Source organism: Protopterus annectens, chromosome 7.part1 (genome assembly GCF_019279795.1).
Source record: "Protopterus annectens isolate FY-2018-M chromosome 7.part1, PAN1.0, whole genome shotgun sequence".
NCBI lineage: Eukaryota > Metazoa > Chordata > Ceratodontiformes > Protopteridae > Protopterus > Protopterus annectens.
The window spans coordinates 66,292,982-66,317,527 of NC_056740.1; the positions used below are offsets into that span (position 1 = coordinate 66,292,982).

The 24,546-nt window shown below is 37.8% G+C and overlaps 1 protein-coding gene across 2 annotated transcripts in view; it reads right to left on the reverse strand.

The window, feature by feature from the left end:
- Nucleotides 1-24,546, reverse strand: part of FAM189A1 (family with sequence similarity 189 member A1) — a 2,511,558-nt gene that overhangs the window by 172,530 nt on the left and 2,314,482 nt on the right. For both annotated transcript variants that reach the window (XM_044078557.1, XM_044078558.1), the window contains one exon: nt 11,463-12,050. In XM_044078557.1, coding sequence (XP_043934492.1) covers nt 11,463-12,050 — 588 coding nt within the window. The remainder of the gene's footprint in view (nt 1-11,462; nt 12,051-24,546) is intronic.

Below are 24,546 nucleotides of genomic sequence, written 5' to 3' on the forward strand. Positions count from 1 at the left end.
TGTGGGTGTGTGAAACCCCCCATCTGTTTATGGTGTTAAATTATTTCTTTTAGCAAACGGCTGCGTACGTTTTTTCCCCAGGGAAAAATTCAATTACATGGTCGTTCGCTGTTTTCAGGTTTCGTGCATTATTTGTTGACTTTTATGTCGTCGCACATATGCACTTTCGGTGTTATAATATAGACCCCTAATTTCTTGAACTCAAATTGTGCCCTCCCATTGAAATGGGATCCATATCTGTCGCATTAGAAAATCAAAACTTTTGAAGAATTAAAAAGAGTAAATCTGTAAACCTCACTTCATCCTAAAGATTCAAGCAAACAGTAAATTAGAATCAAACTTCTGTATGATTTATTAGCTTCTGTTCAGTTATGCATCAACCTTATTCCAGGGATTTATTAGGAAAAACAATCAAGCATCCTATTGCATATATCAGAATGTAAACTTAAAAAATGGATCAATTTCCTCCTCAGTCTGTGTAACATAGTCATATTCAGCCTACACCAAACTCGGACTTGCACCAGACCCAAAAGGCACTTTTGTATTCAGCTCTTTCATCTTGCAGTCCAATGTATGGGCTAATCATCTTATCTGATTCATATTTGACTTAAAACTTGTAAATATAAGCACTCCTGTTAAAGGAAAAAAAAAACACCTCCCAACACTGCAGTGACAGTTTACATTTATTCTTAGGTTTGGAACATTCTAATAATCTCTGTAAATGGGGCATTTAAAAAGCAGTAGCAAATTAAAATTTATGATCAACATAAACCAGGTGACTCTCAATTATGTAGTTTATCCCAGGTTGCCAGGACTGCAATAAGGCCTGTTCTTTTCTTAGTAACATGCAAAAATCACACCAATATCACTCTAGGTTTACCAGTTGTCTGCTGGGTAACAGGCAGTGACAATCAATACATTTTCTCATTTCCCATAGGGGTCTTGAAGAACCCAGTCTAGAGCTTCAGCTTGGCATTTTTAAACTCCAGATAGTCTGTCCCTCCAGTACTCTACTCAGTATCAAACATCTTCAGACTTTGGCTATCAATGTGATCAAATGTTGCTCAATATAAACAAAACAAAAAAAAAAGCCCTGAGCCCTCAAAAACCCATGAAATGTATACAGACCCTGGTAAATGCAACTTGTCACAGTGGAAATCAAATAACCAAGTTCTGAAATCTTTGAAAAACATTTTATTAGAATTAAAAACAGTACGTGCTTTGACCTTACTTTTAAGACTTCATCAGACTGGTTTTAATCTGCTTCCATGTTTTCATATATATAGGTAAAGATCCATATGACCTAATTATGAGAAACCATCATTAAACACTAAAGTTGAAAAAAAAATGATTTACTTTAAAAAACACTGCCTTCTACTTGTTCTTCATTTTTTCAGAACACATGTAAAATTAACAGATGCATTCAAGCATGGGTAAATATGTGGGTCTATATTAGAATATCGAAAGTTTAATGCTTCAAATCACTAAAGATCAAACTTTAGTGATCAAACCATTAAACCATCGGAATTCTATAAGGCCCTGAAAAAAAAAACAACAAGAAAAGGGTATTTAGGGAGGAGGGAAATCCTCCCTGCATCCCCTACACCCACGCTACTTTAATATACCAACTCCGAGGTCACACTTTAATGGAGTATGGTATGGAAAGGGAAGATTTCCCTTTTCTGCATTGTAGCACAATCTTGGAGTTTGTATATTTAAGTAGCAGGGGGTGTGTGGGGGGTGCAAGGGGGCTTGTACCTCTGCTTAAACCCGTCAGGTTATGTATTTGATGTTTCAATTTTTTTTTTTTTATTTTCAAAGTTATGGAACTTCAATAATATGGTGTTGGCCGTATTGTATTTGAGGTTCCGTAACTTCGAGATAATAATATAGACCCAAATATGTACCTAACTAAAAAGGCATAGTGACCCTTATGGTGATGTGTGTTGTAAGCCCCCTGCCAAGGACTGAGGTTACAATGTATACAAATATGCCCCACCTGCCATGATGCCTGGAAAAGTACAAAGATTACCATTTGTTTACTGGATGATTTCCCCTCCTGATTGTTCTTACCCCTGTACTGGGGATAGACGAATTGCAGAAAAAATGGCCTAAAGTCCAGCTTGATGATCAGAATATATGGGGACAGGAGACAAAAGCAAAGAGAACACACACCTACACACAAAAATAATAGAAGTTTGCAAACTATAAACCAAAATACCTAAAACAAATTTCTGGCAATAACACTTTCCTCCTTTTTGTAAGAGCATGCAGAGCTTTTAATATGAGGTTTTGTGGGTCTTTTTTAAGGGTTACTCACCACTTTAAACCCACTATCAAAAGAAACAGTCCATTCTTATGAGCTCAGTATGCTAAGCATGACAAGGTCCACAAATATTTTTGCTAAACAGAACACCTTAAACTGACTATTTAAGACAAAAACATAGCCGTTTTACAGATTTCACTTCCCTTTCCCTATAAAGTGTGGCTCTTTATTTCTCTTGTTACATTTTTATGACCCAACTATCAGGTGACTTAGCACAGAGGTTAAGATTGTATCCAAAATAAAACAAAACTCATTCTGAAAAGGGAGCATTTCTTCCCAGGCCTCCAGTGAAAATGGGACTTGTGCCCAGCCAGACGTTCCCAGTATACTAAAGCAATCAATCTATTGAATAATCAAACACACAAATAATAGCCAGGTATTGTGTAAAATGACTTTCATGTGAGACAGTGTCTCTAGTCTAAAGACTTTTCTGGTTAAAATTATAGTCTGCTAACAAGTTTAATCCTGTACTCTCAGGTTTAATTTCCGCTGCGTTATCTTGCATGCTATTTGACTAAGCAAATCACATAACTAGACCAGTGAGTGCTCCCAAGGCACCAATAAAAATTGTAACTTGTAGATTATGGATTATGCCTTTAACAGATGAATAACAATAAGAATTACTACTATTAGTTGTAATTCATCATTCTATTTCTACCAGAACCAGGGGTGGATGAAATAGTACCATGTTCAGACATTAGCTTTTCTGGCTCTGGGGCTTTGAAATTTCAACCTGAAAAGTCATGGGGTGCTATACCTTTGCTTTACATTGATTCCATTCTCTATTCATACGCCCACATTGAGAAAGTTTGGTAGCACGGCTTTCTTTACATTTGTTTCCTTCCAGTAATTTGGAAATGTGGTATTACTGATATTACTAGTTGAAGGTTACAGTTTTCCCTGGTTTGCTTCCTGAGTCAGCCAGCTGGAGATTTCAGTCTCTTAGTATCTTTAGCAAAATCCATGCTCAAGTACTGGAAAAATACAAGGGACTTGTTATCCTTCTATCAGACAAGTTTAGAATAATCCCCAGCAGAATCATTTAATAAAACATTTCTGTCACTTTCAGTTGATGTGCCTAGTCTCAAATATATTTGAAATGTCCCTGTCCAGCATGAAACCTGTTGCCATAACAACTAGTTCAATAAAATTGATATTGTTCCATATAATTCCTATTCCCTAAAGTAAATACATGAAAAGACAAAATACTGAAAATTAAGAATAGATAGCAAGATAGATAGATTGACAGACTGATAGATAAACCGAGCATTGTAAAACTTAATAGTTCATGACTTAAACATTTTTCTAACTTTCATTGCTGGAATTCTTAAAGCGAATGTACTTTGCAAACTGACATTTTAACAGTTTAGTTCACACTTCATTTAGAAAAAGGCATTAACTCTCTTCTTTTATTAATATATGTATGCATACATTATCAAGAATACAAGATAATGTATTCCTATGCAATGTATTCCAATGTTGCCGCCGCCTAGATTTAAGTCTTACATTTCGGAGAAATATACTTAGTATGTGTTTGGTATACTAAAAATACTAGGCCTGATTTCAGCAGTATTTATCCTGCAGCTGTTAGCATGTCTTTTACTCAGCTGAAGATTCTTGGAAAGAACAGAGTCCTATAAACATACTTTATGAACAGATTTATTTTGTCTGAATAAGCTGAATTATCTGGGCAAAGAACATGAAGGCAGGTTTGCCTTTCTACCACTTAAGTATCCCCATCACTCTCCATTTTGATGGAATAAAATGCTTACAAACTTGTTACCCAGCTTCTTCGTGTACTCAACTCTGAGACAGTTACATTTCAGAGAAAATATATTGTACACTTAGTTGTGATCCTGGAGTGGAACAAGTGTTCATTACAGGCAAAATGGAGTTTTCAGTATTTTTTAAGCCAACTGTATTCACTGGCATCCTGGAAATGATTCTGTTGTATGGAACAATCAGTTGTTCCTGCTGCGTTTTACTTGAATTTTTAATTAAATAAATATTGAATAACTTTTAGATGTATTTCTGTTACAGTATTCTATTACTCTATAGCATAACAAATTTTATTTCAGAAATAATGTTTCTGCTTTTCAGGTAGTTCTGTCTGGAGAAGTCACCTGAGTCCTGTGTTATAAAAGCACTTAGCCATACTGCTCTAGCTCAGGTTAAAATGTTTTGCAAACCATCTGAAAAGGTCTTGCAATGATTTACAATGAAGGTGATTTGTTTTTATTTGCTGTGGGGCATGAACTTGCAGAAGTATTATTCTTCAGTTTTATGTCTGCAATATTTGAAGCACTACATTATTTCAAATGCAGTCATCCCAGTACAGAGCAGTGATTAAAAATAACATAAATTAGAGCATTTCTTATTCAAATTACATTGACAAGTATTTATTCCTTCAACATCATTGATTCATTTCTCATTTTAATCCTATAGTCTTCTATGGGTTAGAAATGCACTACTTCCATTGTTTTTACTGAGAGGGGTATAAACACAGTAAGAGAGAGAAACACTTTCTTTGCTTACCATAGCTTTAGATTAATGGGAAAGGATTTTACTTCAGATACATAATTATTTAACCAAGTGACACATCATTTCCATGCAGGCTTTAGTCTTGCATTTTATGCCCACTTTGACTTTTATGATTCAGTTTTGAGGGCTTTAGACAAATGCCCTCTTATGAGACATATTTTAATTAGTCTGCTGAAAGCTTTCTACATAATCAATCATTCTGCCTCTGAAGCAGATGTCTTCCAATACCTTCTGTCTAAATGTCACTGGCTGCTTTCAGTTCACTTACATGAATAATGTAATCTTCTATTCATAAGGACATATTTTATATTTTATTCCAAGTTCCAGTGAAGGCCCACAGGTAACCATACTTAGTTCTGCTTTATTTACTTGTTTATTTTATATTGTGGATTTGCAACAAGAAGTGACTTGTTCATGTTCCCATTTGAAATTCACAAATAAATGCTTTCTTGTATGATAACAGGAAGCTATTGTGGGGTGCCCAGTCAAAGGTGGTCAGCAACTGCAAAGCTCTACATAAAATGAATGACAAAAGCAACATACACATTCCCCAAAAGGGAGCCTTACTATTTGTTGCTGGGTAGGTGATTGATGCTCACAAATGTAGAACCTAAAAGATCATAGCCAACCTGTCATAGAGGCTAGACTATTAGAGCAGTGATAATCCAAGTGTTGTATTTTTGTTTTCACTTTCTCCTTCTCTGAGATTCTGCCAACTCTGAGTTTTATAATATACTCTGTTTGTCTATATATCTCTATCTATGTATCTATCCCCCCCTTTCTCTCGCGCTCTCTCTACATATATATATAAATAGTTCTTAAGTGTGAAGACTTGCCTTCATGTCAAGGAGGGTAAAGAGGCATTTCCTTCAGAAAAATAAAATAAAATGTAGTTTGTGTTTTGTGACCTTAGGAGTGCAAAAATTATGACTAGTGACTTCTCTAGGTTGTAGATACTCTGAAGCCAAATAATCTCAGGATGACTAAATGAGGTTTAATTACTTACAGTGAACCCTGCTGAGAAGCAAGAAAAAGCAGGCTTATGATTTCACATTACAGTAGAAAACAAAAGATAAAACTAATATTTCAACCTGGGGTCTTAATGAAAAAAAAAAAAGAAATACAAATATAAAATTAGTAAAGCCAGCTAAATCAATTTATATTTATATGTATTTTTGAAGAAAACCTCCATTATACCATGACTCCCTATTAATATTCCAAAACGTGCACGCTGATTGGCCAGCATGCACGTTGTAAATCGACTTATACTAATGGAAAAAGGTCAGGTCGCCCGGACTTTTTCCATTAGTATAAGTCTTTTTTTAAAACACTGTCTCGCTATGTTAAAAGAGTTTAACATAGCGACACAGGTTTAAAAAAAGCAACTGAGATCTCCGTTGCTTTTTTTAAAGCTGTCTCGCTATGTTAAACTCCTTTAACATAGTGACACAGCATGTAAAAAGCAACGGAGATCTTGCTTTCTCCGTTGCTTTTGGCCCCAGCTCTGATGTACTGCGTAGGCATGCGCAGTACATCAGAACTGCCGCGGATGCCAGACAGCTGCGGAAGGGCAGCAAAGAGGCATTATACAATGCCATTATTTAAGAAAAGTAATTGTTTTTTTTCTTAAATAATGTCATAGTATAATAGCAATAACCCACTTCTGGGTGTGGGTAATGCGGGATTTACCCACGGTTGTCTTTGTTTGGTAACCACACCAACAGTGGTTAAATCCCGCATTACCCACACCCAGGCATGGGTTATTGCTATAATAACACAGTCAGTGTGGTTGTTTTTGAACAGTAATGAGCAGTCATTGTATAATATAGTAGTTATGGAAAGACTATGAATACAGTGACTACTTTCGCTATAAATAATACTTCTTACTGATCTGTATAGTTTTAATAGCTTTAATTGTTTACAGAATGTTTATGTTTGTTTATCTTATGCTTTTTAAGTTGATTTTTCAGAAAATGCTGTTGAATGCAAAGTGTGTAGGCAGGTAGAGGTGTGACATTCCACACCCCTTAGGTGTTAATGAGCTAATTAATGTCTGAGTCAGAGAACAGGAAGGTAACTTGTCTTATTTTCGACATTTTTTCTTTGTTTGTGTGACCTTGGACATAGCAGATATGTAGCTCAGGAAATTTCATTAAAGGCAAAACAAAACAAAACAACATTTTTATGTGTTATATGACCTTGGGAGTGTTGCTGTTTTGAGTTGTAATCTCCTGTGGTTTTAGACAGTTTAGGTTCACTTAATCATACGGGGATTATTCATAGTAAATCCTATACCCATCCACTGTGTTTAAGAGGTATTTGTGCGTGTGTGTGTGTGTGTGTGTGTGTGTGTGTGTGCGTGTGTGTCTTTGTTATGTCTGTTACTATAAGTCACCCTCATTAATGGGTATTCATTTTTTGAACTGTGTTGCTTTTCAGCATATTAAAAGTCTACAAGCTCATTCCTATCAGTAGACTTGATTCTACAGCATTATCTTTCTATCACAAGTGAATTCATAGTTTATCTGTTAAGAAATGCAGGGAGTTGAAGTCCCCTTGCACAAGAGGACTTGTGGGTTTGAATCCAGATAAAATAATGGCATACTTTCTTGCCCATTAAATTGAATAGGTTTATACAATGTTTTGTTTTCTTGAAAGGGTACTCAGTGAAGTGTACCAAAAGGCCACCGCTACAAACATGTTTAGCAATACTATTAGGGAGGTTATGCTAACTGCGGCAGTGGTGCTGCGGTAGCGTTGTCGCTTCACAGTAAGATGTTGTCCTGTTCGATTCTCAGTTAGAGTGTCTTCTGTGTGGAGACACGCGTGAATGGGTGTACCTTTGTTGAAGGTTGTGCATCAGAGCCGGGAACTCGGCACGTAAAAATCTACTGCCAATCATTAGCGGACCAGAGTTCCGCTGTGGCGACCCCTAAAAACCGAAAGACACAACAACAACAATGCTGGGCTATGCTAATCTTCATGATTTCTGTATGCAGAATACTCACGGTGCAGTGTCAGCCATTCTACATACTGTCTCTTATTTATGAAACACTAACCAGCATTAGTGTGACCAGAAATGAAAGCACTAAATAGTTCCTCAGAGAAGAAAATATTAATTAAAAAACAGATTTTGATAAATATTATTAAAATTTATATATCCACCTAGGAATTAGCATCTCATCCAAGAGCTTAAACTATTTTCACTGCAGACCAGGAAGACAATAAAATCTTTCTGAGAGCATCACACTCTGAGAAAAGTTATTGATGCAGCAGAGCATGCCTACAGTGCACTTATTATCCCAGCGACTCCAAGCAATGATAGCGGCAAAGATGTTTTAAACCCCTTCTAATATACAAATATTGTATGCAGTTTATCAGTACTTTTAGATGCATGAGATAGTTTCTGTGGAAGGCAACAAATTGACAGTATTCACTTGGGGCCTATGCTAATGTGGCTTTTGCATTAGAATCACTATTTTATCCAGGGCAGTGTCAATGTCTGTGCAGAAAGTAATTTGCTATCTTTGTCAGGGAGTATAAACATCTTGCTTAGACATATTAAAGAAGAGACCAAATCAAACAACCAGAGTCATGAGACTTCATTAGTATTAGGACTAATGGGCTACAGATTGCACAAGTCATGCGGTCAGACCTATTGAGGGCAACGGTCAAAAGTAGGTGTGCCTTTCAAGAGGAGGTGGTGGGGTGTTTCCAGCTGTAGATTGATGAGCTTTAAAATCACTGACTTTTGGGATGGACTGGAATGACCTCAGCTTTTTCCCTATGTGCTCAGCACATGCAAACAATTTTGGGACATTTCTTTGCCACCAGTCACTGACAGGACTCAAGAAAATATTCTGATGTGTTATTACCTTATCTTTTACTGATAGCTCAAAAAATATTGCCTCTTCCTATCTTCTCTCTACTTTTCTTTATGCCTCTCCAGTACTTACAAACTTACAAATCTTACAACTAAGCAAACTAGAACACTGCTAAACAGCTACATTTGCAGCTAATCACCCACACATTGCTCACCACTGTCTATCCCTAAAACTCCTAGACTGGACTAATCTGTCAAACCACATTACCTTCTGTCAGCTAGAGGCTGCCCATAATCTCATGTATAAATCATAACAATTGCTCTACACTAAATAATTTAGTCTGACTTTTCCAGCCAAATTGTACCTTATATTTAGGTGATAAGTTCCTCCTTGCCACATTCAAATCTCTGATAGAGATTCTTTGTATTCCACTTATGCTGCCAAACTCTGGAACACTATTTATATGACTCCTAAGAAAAAAATGATAATCTCCATCTCTTCAAAATCATCTGAAACTATATCTAAAAAATACAAAAGCACATGGCTGTATTTATGTTCACCCCCTGTATAGAATGTTCTTCTACAGCATACAAATTATAAACCATGTCCTTTTCCACTGTTCTCCTTTCTTTTTCTAGATATACATTATCATAGCAGTGGATCTTCATAATTTATCTAGCCTTATATCTTTTACCCCATTCTTCCTTACCATTCATTATAGCATCTGACTTCAGCTAATGCCACTAATTCTACCTACTAGACATTACAATTTCTCTATTTTTCCTTTCTTTTTCTAATCTACTCTCTTTTTTAACTTTTCAGTCCTACACCATGCTTAAGTATACTGTAGAAAGATAGCATTATAATCTATTTAGTCAATACTCATTAATATGTTACCAGCATCCTTTATAACAACTTGAATTTACTGGAAATGATTATAAATATGGCCAGACCCTTGAATCTGATATAGTTGTACCTGTCTAAAGCTCTACTTACCTATATGTCTGAAGTGTTTGTGTTATGTTTACATTGTTTCTATTGCAGGTGGAGCTTTTCTCCCCAAGCCTCCAGTGAAAAAGGACTGCTTAAGCCCATCTGGACTTAACAGGTAAACAAAAGTAAATAAATAAATTATGCAAGTGATCTGACCACTCATCCTTCTTGATAACCCATATTTAAATGTTTACATTTTCTTTCACAAGATGGGAAACATGCTGTTTCCTGAAGTGACCAGATAGTCAAAATGTATAAATGAATTAACACATAGCACCAGAAATTTTAGCAACCCTCTTTGTGAAGTGAAGGGGATTTGCATCAACAATGCAGTGAACCATGAGTCTAAAATCTTCTTTCCAGCTTAAATTCTGTGCAACATTGAGCATCATTAAAAATGGCCAACAACTGCTTTTCACTCCTCTTTTACTAACTGATACCTATGCCCTATTTGACTCTCTTTACCTCTCACACTAAAATTTTATTCTGCCAACCTATGCCTCATGCTACAATTAACCATAATATTTATAATTTTTTTGTCTACTATGATTTCTTGCAAACTTGTAACTGTGACAGTACACAAGCATAATGCAAAAATACTTCTTTTAAAAGTAAATGCTATTTATATGTCTTAGTCTTTAGATAACTATACTAGTGCTTGCTTACAAGAAACACCATGTAAAGCAACATTTTTTTCACTCTTGAACTTTTCATCCTGTGCTGCTGAAAAGGGTCTTTTTTTGGGTCCCTATTAAATTGCTGAATGTTTCAAAGTTTGAATGTCATATGGTCAACACCATATGATCGAAATTTGAAAAGTTTGAAGGTGAAAGGCAACAGTTCCGTACAAACAGAATGGGAACATTTCCCTTTTCTGCACTGAAGTGAGGTCTCAAAGTTGGTATATTTAAGTAGGGGGTGTGGGGGGGTGGGTGCAAGGGGGCTTGCCCCCCTGCTAAGAGCATTAGGGTAAGTTTTTATTTTTTTTTACTTTTTTATTATATATTCAAGGTTTCAGGTTTCACTCATATGTTGTTGAACATATGAGGTTCGAAATTTTAAAGCTTCGAATATATAATATAGACCCCTTTTTTCTAGGCTTAGCTGGCCTTGCCTAGTTTAACTAACTAACTAACTAACTAACTAACTAACTAACTAACTATAATCCTTGACCAGGTGTAAGTGTCAGTCCTCAATATTAATTTTTGCAACATGGTTTGTGTGGCACATACTACCCCATAATTATCTCCCTACCTATGTGCCTTTTCTCTTTATTTGACTGCCCAATAATGTTGCTGTAGTATAGAAATGTAGCTCAATATCTTGACACTGACAACATTTTTTACTGCAAAATCAGTTACTGGTGATCTGAAGGTTTCAGTTTTTTTCACGATTCATTCTGTGCTATTGGTTATTTGTAGTGTATCTTCAAAATATTTGATTGGCTTTCCAGGATACACTACATTCTGATAAATTTCCATTATATTTTTAAGGGGCTTTGGAGTCTTCTCTCTCAGCTCTTTATTGGTCAGAAGTGGGTGGAAAGGGTTCTGACTGGACCTGCTGTTGCTGCAGACAGTATGTTATTTAATTGAATAGATGTTCTGTATCATTCAATGAAACAAGCTGTTGTCTCTCAAGAATGGGTAGACATGCAATTAGAATGACAATAGTTTAATCATCAGCCTCACAGAAAATACTAACCACTAACCCAGTGGGAATTAATGACAAGAAAATTATTTAAAGCTTTCAAAATTCATTAGTAAGTAGTTTCTTACCCTCAGGAATTGAACATGAGACAGGATCACTGGTTGATCGAACTATTTTAGAAATTCTGTATTTTCCATGCCTGTAGTGTAGTCGCGCTCTCTCCATGCAGCTTGAGTGAGGTGAAGAGTTTGCATGAGCAGTATTAGTTGCAGAATACAGTTGAGAGGAAGGCTGGCTAAAAACCCCACAACACATTTTCATTTGTTTAAATGCTGGTGTGTTCTTTTGTTTTTTAACAGGTTCAAGGGGCACTCTCTCCAGGAATCTGAACTCCTGTGCAGAACAGTCAGGAGATTTATCTTGAGTACAGTTTCTGGAATCCTTTGTTTGTGATCTATCCACAAATTCCCTGCAGAATCCACCATCTTCTTCCACTGAACATTGCGAACTGCTCTGATTTAAACCACACTGAACAATGCGCTCGAGACTACTACAGCTTCCATCCGTGGCTGCTGTAAGGATAGTACTGTAAGGTGACATATTTGTAGATTGAAGGGATCCCTGAACCTCCACTGAGCACAGATCTTGTGATGAGCAGCTGTGATCTGGGATATCTGCAGCCTCAGAGACCATCATGGAGGTGCTATCAAAAGAAGCTGAATAGAAAATGAAACATTATTAATTTAATATCTGTTACGATGATTTTAACCATTTTCATAATACACTAATTGTATGTCTTCATAAAGCATTCATATCCATATTCAGCTACAAAAAGTCACCCAAAGGTATATGCTGACTGAAAAGACCAAGCATGAGAACAAATATCACAAATTCATGACAACTGGAAACCTTCTCAAAAGCCTACTTCACGCAAGTGTAATTAAAGTAATATAAAGGCGCCATGTTAAAGAACTGACTTCTGACATGTTATAAGAAACCAGCATGTATCATTACTTCTATAATTTCAAATTGGTAGTTTCCTCCAGCAGATAGTGCATACCAGACTTACCTTGACATATACTAAAATGTCAAATCTGCAGCTTAACTTTATGCAATTTCAATGTTAGCTCTTTTATATTACATAGCTACAAAAACTGAAGTTTTCTTATTTTGATAGCAACGTTGCATTTTTAAACATTTTGCCCTTTTGGCACCTTTTTACTAGACATAGGCATAAATTTTTATTAGTTTTAAACCATTGTAGCTGTAGCCTGCACGTGTGGAAGCTATACTTAGAGAATTAGTTTTGCAGAGTTTTTCTAGCATTTCAGCTGTTACAGGTATATCATATTACTTATGTGTCCACAAATAAACACATATACTATAGGATATAAACACACACATACGCACACACACATGTGCACACACGCATACACACACACACACACACACACACATACACACACACACACACACACACACACACACACACACACACACACACGCACACACACGCACACACACGCACACGCACACACACACACGCACATGCACACACAAACACTTGATCTTTGTTAATGTTTTGCATGTGATAAACCTTCCTCTAGAACATGCTATTATTGAAATCTCTTTTTGCTGAATTTTTACTTATCAGGTTTTGTAAATCTAGAACTGCTGATTGACATAAATCATAAAATGAGTTGTGTAATTCCAAAAGGCTTAGATGTGTCGAGTTTCCTTTTAGCCTGTGGCATGTACCTTAATTTTGTCTTTTCCTTAGAAGCATTAGAAAGTTGATTGATGTTAGCCATCTCAACTCTCCTCATAAGAATAAAAAATAGCCTCCTGCTATAGCAAGTAATACTGTACAGAAGTTTATAAGTGTTTTCTTTTATTTTTTTGTTACATATTTTAGAATACAAAACAGAAGATCTTTCATGATCTTCTACCTCAGGCATGGCTGACAGGCCATTTACTGAAAGATTGTCATTACAGAAATAATGCTAATCCTTTCTCAGAGCTGCACCATAAATGTGAAATTATTGTCAATAAGGATATTTCTCAAGAGTTTCATTATTTTTAGCATATCTGGTTGGATTTATCATTAGAAATCTTACGTTATCTGATGTGGAAACCATAATCAATAAAATAAGCATTAGTGCACCTTAATTATTTAGGAGGTGTCCATCCTCCAACACTCCAGAGACATAGTCAAACTACCTCCAAGGTTACACCATAGTGAGATAAAGGAGCCAGACAATGAGATGACTTTTAATGAGTTGAGCTTACGATGAACTAATCATCTGCTAGTAGCGTAGCTGAAACTAAGTAATCAGTGAACAAGCAGATCATGTCTGGGGGTTAATGCAGTGGACTGAGGCTATGAGCTGTTAGTCAAGTGCTTCTTATAGTCCAGGGTTTGAGTCCCTCAGCCACCATTTGCCTACTCTATGATTCTGAGTATGTTACTTCATCAGGCATTGCTGTAAATATAAACTTGGTTGAGTATGAAAAATGTCCAGCCTAGTCGATAAATAAGAAAGGCAATGTGTGCCTTGTAGATTTAATAAGCAGTTTTAAATCCCCTCTGAGTAGGGATAAGTAAGTAGAGTTAGATCAAGGTGGGCTTGAGATTTTGCCTGGCTTAGCTTGGCTTGCTCTCTATATAAATGGATGCAATGGCCAAACCAATCAAGATATGCCAAAAGTAAGCATATTGTTCAGTAAAGTCAGTCCAGTGACATAAATATAGTACTACTAGCAAACAGTCACTTATTTGGATTACCTGGGCTTAAGTCACATAGCTGCTGAAGCACATCAGCTCAGGTTGGTAGGGGCTTGTGATGTGTGGTTGATTTACATTGGTGTGAAATACTTGTACTCATATTAACAACTTGAGGTTGATTTGAGCTCAGCGTAACTTGGAGTGAGACAGGTGTACATTACCTGTTAATGGTAAAGTGACCTTAAAGTGAGAATAATAACTCAATGGGATACAGGAGGAATTTGACAATGAAGGGGGCTTGCCACATTGTAAAAAAATGCTTTTTTTACTATGTCACATTTGCTTGTAACATAATGAGCTTGAGTTCATACATTATGAGAAGAGGTACATTTGAACTGTAATTTACATGTTCTTCTGACTCAGTTAATGTGCAGACAGCTTTGATGAGTCAAGGGCACAGATGAACCAGAGTTTCTGTATAACGTAACATAACATAACATAACATAACGCAATGTAACATAGCATAACATAACATAACGTAACGTAATGTCGCGTAATGTAACGTAACATAACATAAAATAACTTATAACATAACATAACGTAACATAATATAACGTAATGTAACCTAACATAACATAATGCAACGTAACATATAACATAACATAACATAACTGTAACTTGGTGTTGGCTTTTATTTTTGGTCATAGAGGTAACCCAGACTCTGGCTCAGCTCTGTCTTGAGTCTTAGTGAAAGGCTGTAAGCTTCTTGTCATTAAGGATTCTAACACATTTACTAGATTATCTACTCAGTTCAACTGAAGTTTGTATTTCCCAGTGACCATTATTTCATCCCTTCTGTTAGTCAGTTGTAAGCCTTTTGGTACTATGTTATGCCTAACTGCTAAAGGGTGAGGGTAAATATAAAGGTAAGACAAGTGTATTTAGTTTTGGCCTGCTCTCAATGTTTCAATTAAAAATCTGAGATTGTCCTCATCAGTGTACAGTCATATGCAAGGAAGGGTTTTAGACATTAGCAAGAGAACACCATATCTAGAAGTTATCCTTTCTGCCCCTAAGGAAGCTGATGGCATCTTTTATTAACGTCAAGAAGATAAATTGAAAGGACCTCAACACATTTTCAGGATGCACAGGGGCTGTGAGATGCCTGCTAAGTCACACTAGCAAACCTTCCACTTTTATCATCAGGCCGCCTTCCATTAAAATGCCTGCAGACCTCCATGATGTGGGGATTGCATGTGTCAACAATTCACTGCTTCTGTTCCCAGAATGAGGGAGCACTCAAGAGCAGGTTGTGGTTCAGGAAGGAGAGTGAACCATAGCTTCTATCTGGAAGTTCTGAAGTTTTCATATTAAATCCCTTCAAATGTCCTTGAGTCAATATTTATTTAAAGAGGCTTTATATGGATTAGAGCTTTCATCTTATAGACTTTGTCATATCAAGAAAAACTTACAGTAATACTGGCTAAGGAATTGCTCACCCCTCAACCCATAAAATATTTTTTAAAGAAACTATTATATATGTACAACAGCGTCTGTAATTAAAGCAGTTCTGAATATACAAACATTGTAAAAATGTAGTCCTTCTTAGTATTGGAATGTTACATGCAATAAACAAGTTATTGCTTGTGGATTAAGATAGAAAAAAGTTTTTTTATGTATTCACTTGAAAACAAAGTAAAAAGTTAGTCATAGACCATTGTAAAGCAAAGGAGATGAGAACACAGTAGTGGTGAGGAAAGACCCACTAAACTGGAAGGATTCTGAAAACCTTATTCAGATTAGAAATAAGGAAGAACAACCAATCTGGGAACTTCAATTACAGCTTATTAAAAGGCTAATTATGAAAACCATATGCAAATTAGTGGGATGCACAATCAGGAAGCTTGAATTATGGCCAATTTAAAGGCTATTATGAAAACCAGTCACAACAACTGCTCCTCCTATGACTTTTGTAGAAATTAGGATAAAAGAGTAATGCCTTGTCAGTGTTACTTAAGATTTTCCTGATCTGATGACGTCTATAAGATGAAAGCGCTAAACTAAATAAAGCTTTTTTAAATAAATAATAACTCAAGGCAATTTATCTAAAAATTTGCAGGGATCTAATATGAAAACTACAGAATGTCTGGATAAAAGGTAAGGTTCACATTCCTTCCTGAATCACAACCTGCTCTCGAAGTATTCCCTTTTGCATTTGTTCTGTTCATCTTGGCTGGGGTCTCTTGGCTCCCCCAGGCTGGTTTAGCTTGGAGTGGGCTGGTTCCACCACTTGGGATCTTTACTTTTATTCCCCAGAAGAGGGGGATGAGAAGATAGAACCAGGGGTTGTAAATAAGTTACCAGCCTGTAAACTGTTTGAAATGGACATAGTGGTAGTGTAAACAGATATGCACTATGCAGAATTCTTAAAAGAAGAATCTCTAAGTGGATGATAACAGATACATTTATGGTAAAAGTGCACTAAGAAATCCATTTCAGAGTTATGCAGAATACATGTGTATTATCTGACAGAATGTCAGTCTGAGAATGTAGTCAAGAACATCTCGAAACCACTTGGGCATAAAGAATCTTGGCTGCTTAAGAGAAACATAAAACATAAAGAAAATGTGTGTGTGTGTGTGTGTGTGTGTGTGTGTGTGTGTGTGTGTGTGTGTGTGTGTGTGTGTGTGTCTGCACATCTGCAAGCATGTTCATGTGTAAAGTAATTCTAGGTACAACATGGCGCTTGCATGCTGTTCGTGTTTAATGTATCTTTAACTGACACTAAATGTGTTATGGAAGAAAAAAATGTTCTTTTTTGTTAATGCACAAATCAATTCAACAGGGCTGATAAAAGGCCTGTAAAGGACCCTGTACACTTAATTCAATGGATACATGCAGAAAATGCATCTGAGAAGTAAAACAAAGTGAAGATGTATACAAGGGGATAGGAAACATTGAAAGCAGAAATGAGGGAAGAGACCTGGGCAATTGTATTGGACCACATGAAAGCAAAGTCAGTGTGTGAGAAAACAGTAAGACAGGCAAGCAGAATACTGGAATTCATAAAAAGAGGCAGGGCCTGTAGAACACATTATCACTTTTTAGTGGGAGTTCACAAAACCCTTGGTAGAGTACTTTGGATACCTAATGATTATATCAGGGGCTTCTTGTCATAATGACTGTTTCAGAATACAGCTTCATCTTTCCACTTACACTACACTGATGAGATCAGGAAAGGGCAAAACATGCCAATTACTAGAGGAGTTTGACTGTTGGCCTGAAAATATCATTAAACCCTCTGTGCCATAGAGCATTCATGGGCCAGTATCCTGAAGATTTTTTGGAAGAAATTTGTTCAATAATGCCTTGCTAAAGTAAGGTTTGGAAATGTTTCCATCTGCACACACCTGTCTTTTGGCAGGATTAGGCTAGATGGACCATACATGAATCTGTTGTGGGATGTTTGCTGTTTCATAGACAGAAGAGAAGTAGTGCAGATCTTGAGAGCAACATGAGTGGTGTGTGGTCTTCTCTAAAATGCAAACTATTTAACATGCACAATCTTAAAGAGAAGAATGTGTGAGTTTGTGACCATATAAATGAATGTGTTAGTGCATGCATGCATGTGTATTTAAGGAGGGGAAAACTTTTTTCTGCATTGATGAAATACACAGCATCTGAAGGAATGCCATCTTTCAGCAAAAGAGATTTATGAAAATAAGAAGACATATTTTTAAATATATAATAAACTGTATGGTTGTGGGCAATATATAAAGAAGTATTATTTGACTGTAGAGATATTGGGCAATGTCTCTGGACAAAGCAGAAGGGAGTATGACTTTACAGAACAGTTGTTGAATAACTGCAGCAGCTTTAGTGATGATGCTGCAGGGTGAAAGAGAGTGTCAGAATTCAAGAATATATGGGACAAAACACAAGAAACCATTGATTAAATAGAATTTTATTTGATCATTTTTGAAACATATAGATTAAGTGGGTGAGTGGACCTTATCTATCACCATAATGTATGCACTTAGAGGTTCATGGGTACTTACCAAGCTATTAATTGGCGAGGATCTTAAGAAGCTTAGCCTTACTTCCCATGGTAGGTTTTAGCCCTTGTATTTTGTCTACAAATAACTAGGCTATGTTGGGACAATTTATGTGTTTCCTCCACCATAAATGAAGGTCAGAGGAGATAAATTGGGGGAGGATTTGTACTTACCCATCTATTTATCCAAATTACATTTGAAAATGGTAAGAAAAGTACTTTGCTTTATGTGGAGTGGATGATGGCTCCATAGAAGTGGTATTATGTGTAACAGTTTTGGGGGATTAAGGTGGGGTGGCTAAATATCACTGAAGGAGTACATCATACCATTCTGGGATATCAGAGATATACAGTAAGTTGGGGAGTGGAATAATGGCATGGCTTTGTTTCAGATGCCAGATGTTCATGTAGGATTGATTTAATACAGTTTGCAGAATGAGAAAAGGCCTCTCTGTACAGTAATCAGAAATTACCATTTGAAAGCAACATGCTGTTAGTGAGTCAGGATTATGGAGGGAGTAATGGGTTTTATGAAGGAAGTAAAATGATCAACAGAGCAGGGATAAAATTAGCCACAAATCAGTGGTGAAGTGTGTGATGCCTTTCTTCTGGGTCAGTGATCAAGAAGCCTCAGTCCTCACCACTGACACTTGTGGGAAACGTTCGCTGTGAGAAAAATGGACACACACAGTATTTCCAGATGCAGCTCTCTGTACCAAGTACGATTTCACTTAAGAGCACACAGAGAATGCTCACTCCAGTCCTGGGGCTGGGCTTTCTCTCCAGACCCCAGTAAGACTTCCCACTGATGACTATAGAGCTGAGTCCTTAGCCAGGTGTTCCAAACCAAGTCCTCCACCACCCTCTCTATGTAATCATTGATGTTAGTGTCCCTGTTCAAAGTAGCTGTCACACACACACTTTTTCATATTTAATTTTCACACACACACACACACACACACACACACACACACACACACACACACACACACACACACACACACACACACACACACACACACACACACATGCACACACACACACACACACACACACACACACACACACACACACACACACACACACACACACACACACACACACACACACACACACACACACACACAACTGGGAAAGGCTAGCACAACTTACCCACTCTGACACCTCTACCCTGACTATATGGTAGATCTCCTGCTACCAGAACACCTGAAGCCATCTACTTTAAGGCTCTTACCAGGGTACCCAATTACACTTATTAAAATTAATAGTTGTACAAATGGTAGTGTTAACCAAGCAGCAACACATTCAGGAACATGGAGTCACAGTACCACTAAATAAATGCAAGTACTCTCAAAGGTTAAATATTTTCTAAAAGACCAGCCACAATGAAAGGTTTAGATATATTTACTAGTAAATAATAAAAAAAATGAAAATACTGAATATCTATTTACAATAAACACCAGAGTTTTAGTTACAGGAAATATAAAAAACAATACAGATGGAAAGACTCAGACAGATACAGAAAAACAAACTTTAGCTAATCTCACTATATTTTTTTCTGACTGAAGAATTACTGTTCCCTACTTACTTACTAAAGCTAATAAAGATGAACGTGGATGAGTGTCTTGTCAGGTCCAAAAACAGAGTGCACACCTCACATCTCTCACTAGTATTCAAATACAATTTCAATGTTGGCTACACAATGACATCAAATCTGGTCACCTGACTCTGTGGTTCCTACACTACCCTCTCACTAGAAACTGAGAATCTGGCATTGATGTATCATAATACACACATAGAACTTTAGCTAAGGTTTATTGTAGCATCTGGAAACTGTAAAAAATTCCAATACTTCAATCCTTCCTGCAGTAACTAACAAGCCATTCTCTGGCACCCCAGGGTAGCAATTAGTTCACCACTAGGGACAATAGAGCAGGATCCCAGCTCAGGCTTTTCACAGATGTTGCATCTTTAGCTGCATTTAGACCCGTGAGATAAAACCTTTATGGTCTAAACCAAGTCATTTAATTTCAAGCTATTTTTCTTAAGGTTAGAAGGCTGAGCTTAACCCCTTCCCTTCCAGTATACTCTATTAATATATATACATTTCCTCAGTTACAATACAGTCTGACATACATGTATATTTCTTTTCTGTCCAGCAGAACCCACTGTTGATACATTTTTTAACACAAGCAACTTTACAAATGCATTTTTAACACAAGCATCTGTACAAATCAGTGTGATATTCAAATGACATATAATTCTTTACAAAACTCCAGCTAGCTATGCTGGCATATGCCAAAACAGGTTTACTATTGAATGTGCGAATGCACTTCGTTCGAACGGCGACCTCATCGACGTGTTTGCGCGAACCAAAACTGTGAAAACTGTTCACTAGCGAACCAAAACCACGAAAACTTTGACGATCGACATTATCGGTCGTGCAACACCTCCACACCCATGCTACCATGGGTCGGATAGGGGCGAGGTTTTGCCGTTCGCGCATCTGGGAGTCGGTGTAGTGGCGATCGTAGTTCCGCTCTCGTGCAAGACGAGTCGCACATGTCGGGATCGACATTTCAATAGTAAACCGCCAAAACAAAGTAAATAGAACCTTGTCCACCATGGCTGGATATAAATGCTTTATTTAAAATACCAAAACGTAAGCACTTTCACAGTCTCTATGACTGCTTCCTCAGACAACTTTAAATAACTAAAGCACATTCTTTATACACTTAAAAATCAATTAACAAGTAATTGATAGCAATTAGGGCATTTAAAGTGTCCCTTACACTTTGCTACTAAAAATATCTAATACTTAATTTACAACCTTGTTTATTAAAAAACTTAAAAAAAAAATGTATTCACATTTGTCTACACATTTTAAAGTGTTGTGTATATGTGTGTTAACGTCTGAGTGCTCTAGCTTTTATAAATGGTTTCAATAATACTGCTTCATTTATACCTGGTGGTGTATCTGCTTTAAGTTTAATGATCCACCTCTGCTCAGCTGTTTCAGTCCTATTTCTCACATCACCTCAGCAGGTTCAAATGACAAATTCACCACCGTAACAGGAAAAGGCAAGGAAAAACTGAGGGAAATGCTACTCAATGCTAGAAGTCTAAATCTCAAAATGCACTCACTTGAGGCACTCCTTAAAATGGAGAACATCGATATCTGTGCAGTGACTGAGACCTGGTTCAAGGCTCTAGAAAGCACCCCTGCATTACCAGGCTATAACTCATACCACACTTTTTGGCCATCTAACCTGGACCAGAACACCAAAGGCGGAGGTGTGTCCATATTCATTAAGGATATCCACACTTCCAGGCTAGTTGCACAGCATAATGCATCCGAGGTAATTAAAGTGCAACTAACTCTGGGTAAAACTGCGATCCAAATTGTAGCTTGCTACAGATCCCCCACCATGGCCCAGGATTCCCACTCCTCTTTTCTTTATATACTGGAAAATATTAGTGTTCAACCAAATGCCCTAATAATGGGCAATTTCAACTACCTCACCATTAATTGGGAAAACTACTCATGTACCAACTCCTTCACTCAACACTTTCTGGAATTCATAAATTTCAATGCCCTGGATCAACGTATCCATATCCCCACTGGGGCAACAATATCCTAGACCTAGTCATTACCAACATGAGTGACCAGTGTCCCACACTTGAAGTTAACTCCTCATTGGTCAAATCCAACCATAAGCTAATCACCCTAGATATCTGCATCCCGCCCCCACCCACAATTAAAGAAACCATGGTAAACAATTTCTCCAAAGCCAACTTCATGCTTCTTAAGAGAGAAGTGGTGAAGTTCATGACACCCATGCAGATGGACAATACAGTTACGACTGCTGAATCCTACACAAATGTACTTTATAAGCAATTATACAAGTGGATGGATTGTGCTATCCCAAACAGGACCAAGACTCTATCCTCAAAAAAAAAAGGAAGTCAATCGGGTGGTCCCTTGCCATAAACAAACTGTACAACAGAAGGAAGAAACTGTTGCAAAAGAGAGTAAAATCCCATGAGTGGAGGAGCTCCCTGGTCAGCCTCAGTAAGAAGCTCAGATCCCTTATAAGATCCTCCAAAGCTAGCTATGAAAACAAAATCACCATTGATTCTAAGGGCAACCACAAAGCATTCTATAGCTATGTCAAGAATCTCAATGGAAACACCCAGATCTGCTCTAAGTTATAGCACAATGGCACAGAAATTACAGAACCAACTGATATTGCCACCATCCTGGCAGATAGGGCAGTGCTAACTCTACCCCCCTCTCACCCCATAAAGGGCCCATATCTATAAAGGAAGAATGCAGAGTCCCTGTAATCACATCTATGAAGGTAAAAGCTGCACTCTCTAAAACCAAAAACACAGCATCTATGGGAACGGACAAAGTACAGTTGTGTACACTTACCATAAATGTAGATGTTCGAGTGTATTTACTGTTGCAGTCATCATATTTGGGTTATCTGCCTGCAGGTAGCCCTCAGCTGGCCTGAATACCAGAGTCTTGGATTCCTGCATCAGATGCTGTCTCTTCTTCCATGATGTCAGGTTTGCAGAGGTATAAAACTTGCAGCTGATGCCATTACATCAGTTTTTCTTGCCCCAGATGTCAGGTGCCCCCACATGGGAAGCAATTATATGTTATGGTACACCGCCATCAAAAAACAAATACACCAGAAAGCTTAAATACACCAAACAAGAATGAAAGGTAGAGCCAAGAGAAGTCAGGGAGCTGCAGGGAGGGTAACCAGGACTGCAACAGTGAATATACTTTGACATCTACATTTATAAGTGTACACAACTGTACTATGTTCTTCATGTTTCACTGTTGCAGTCATCATATTTGGATTGATTCCCAAAGCCAAGGAAGGGAGGAGGAAGTTAGAGAGCATTAGGACCAGCTATTAAGCCCTGCAAGACTGCAGTGGCAAAACTGGATTTAGAAAAAATAGGCATGCGGTCATACTTGGTGAAGATATGTACAGAGCTCCAGGTAGCAGCTTCTAGGATGTCCCTGGTAGGGACTCCTCAGAGAAAGGCTATAGAGGTAGATGCAGCCCTGGTGGAATGTGATTTTATCCCCTGTGGGGTAGGTTTTCCATGGTGCTTATAGCAGAAATTAATGCAATGGGCTATCCATTTAGAAATGGTTTGCTTTGAAATGGCCTTCCCCTCTGCTCCTGAAGCAAAGTCAACTAGCAGCTGTTCAGATTTTCTGAGAGGCTTAGTCCTGTCCAAATAAAATCTAAGTTGTCTGTGCACGTCCATAGAGTGCAGTATTCGTTCTCCTTTGTTTTGTGGATTAGGGAAAAAAGGTAGGCAAATAAATGGACTGATTTAGGGACACTAGACACCACCTTAGGCATAAGGGAAGGGTTAGTCCTAAGAGAAACCCTGTTTGCATGGAAGATAATGAAGGGTTCTACTGCCATAAGGGCCTGTAATTCAGACACTCTTTTAGCTGAAGTGATGGCTAGAAGGAAGTATGTTTTCCAAGAAAGGAATTTCAATTCTGCAGTTGCAGCTGGCTCAAAGGGAGGGAGACTGAGCTTTTCCAATACAAAATTAAGGTCCCAGGCTGGAGTAGGAGCTCTCCCGGGGGGGGGGTCATAAGTTTTTGGCCCCTCTAAGGAGCTGTTTTAGCAAGGGGTGAGGAAAGAGGGGTGGCTCAGTATTATAATGTGCTGAAATGACAGAGGCATGAATTTTAATTGACGAGAAGGATAGGCCCTTGTGGAGCATTTCTGTTAAGTACTGAAGAATATGAGGTAAGCCCATCTCCTGTGTCTGGCTCCAGGAACAGTATATTTTCCACTTTTCAGCATAGGATTTTCTAGTACTAGGCCTCCTTGCCTTCAGAATGACATCTAGCACCTGCTTACTGAGGGATGCTATTGGAGAGCTCAAGGAATTAGCCAGGCTGCAAGGTTCAGGGTTTGAAGCTGAGGGTGCAGAATCTGGCCCACCTGCTGGGACAGCAGGGAAGGGGTCTGAGGCAGGTGCCATGGTTCCATTAGTGTCATACTGCACAAGAGGGGGTACCAGTGCTGGCGTGGTCAGTCTGGTGCAATCAATATTGTCCTTAGCTTGTCCTGTTTGATCTTTAGCAGAACCTTTGAGAGGAGAGGCAGAGGGGAAAGGCATAAACTGAGAGGCTTTCCCAGGTAAAGGACAGGGCATCCACTTTCCAGGCTTGACTGTGGGAAGTCCTTGTGCAGAATTTGTCCAATTGGTAGTTCTGAGGGGAGGCAAACAGGTCTACCTCTGGAGTCCCCCATTTGTTCCACAAGAGGTTGAATATTTTTGGTTCCAGTTTCCATTCGTGTGGGTCCATGAGATTTCTGCTTAGGTCTGCCAGTAAATTTAGCTTGCCTGGCAGGAATTGAGCTTGCAGGTGCACTTGGTA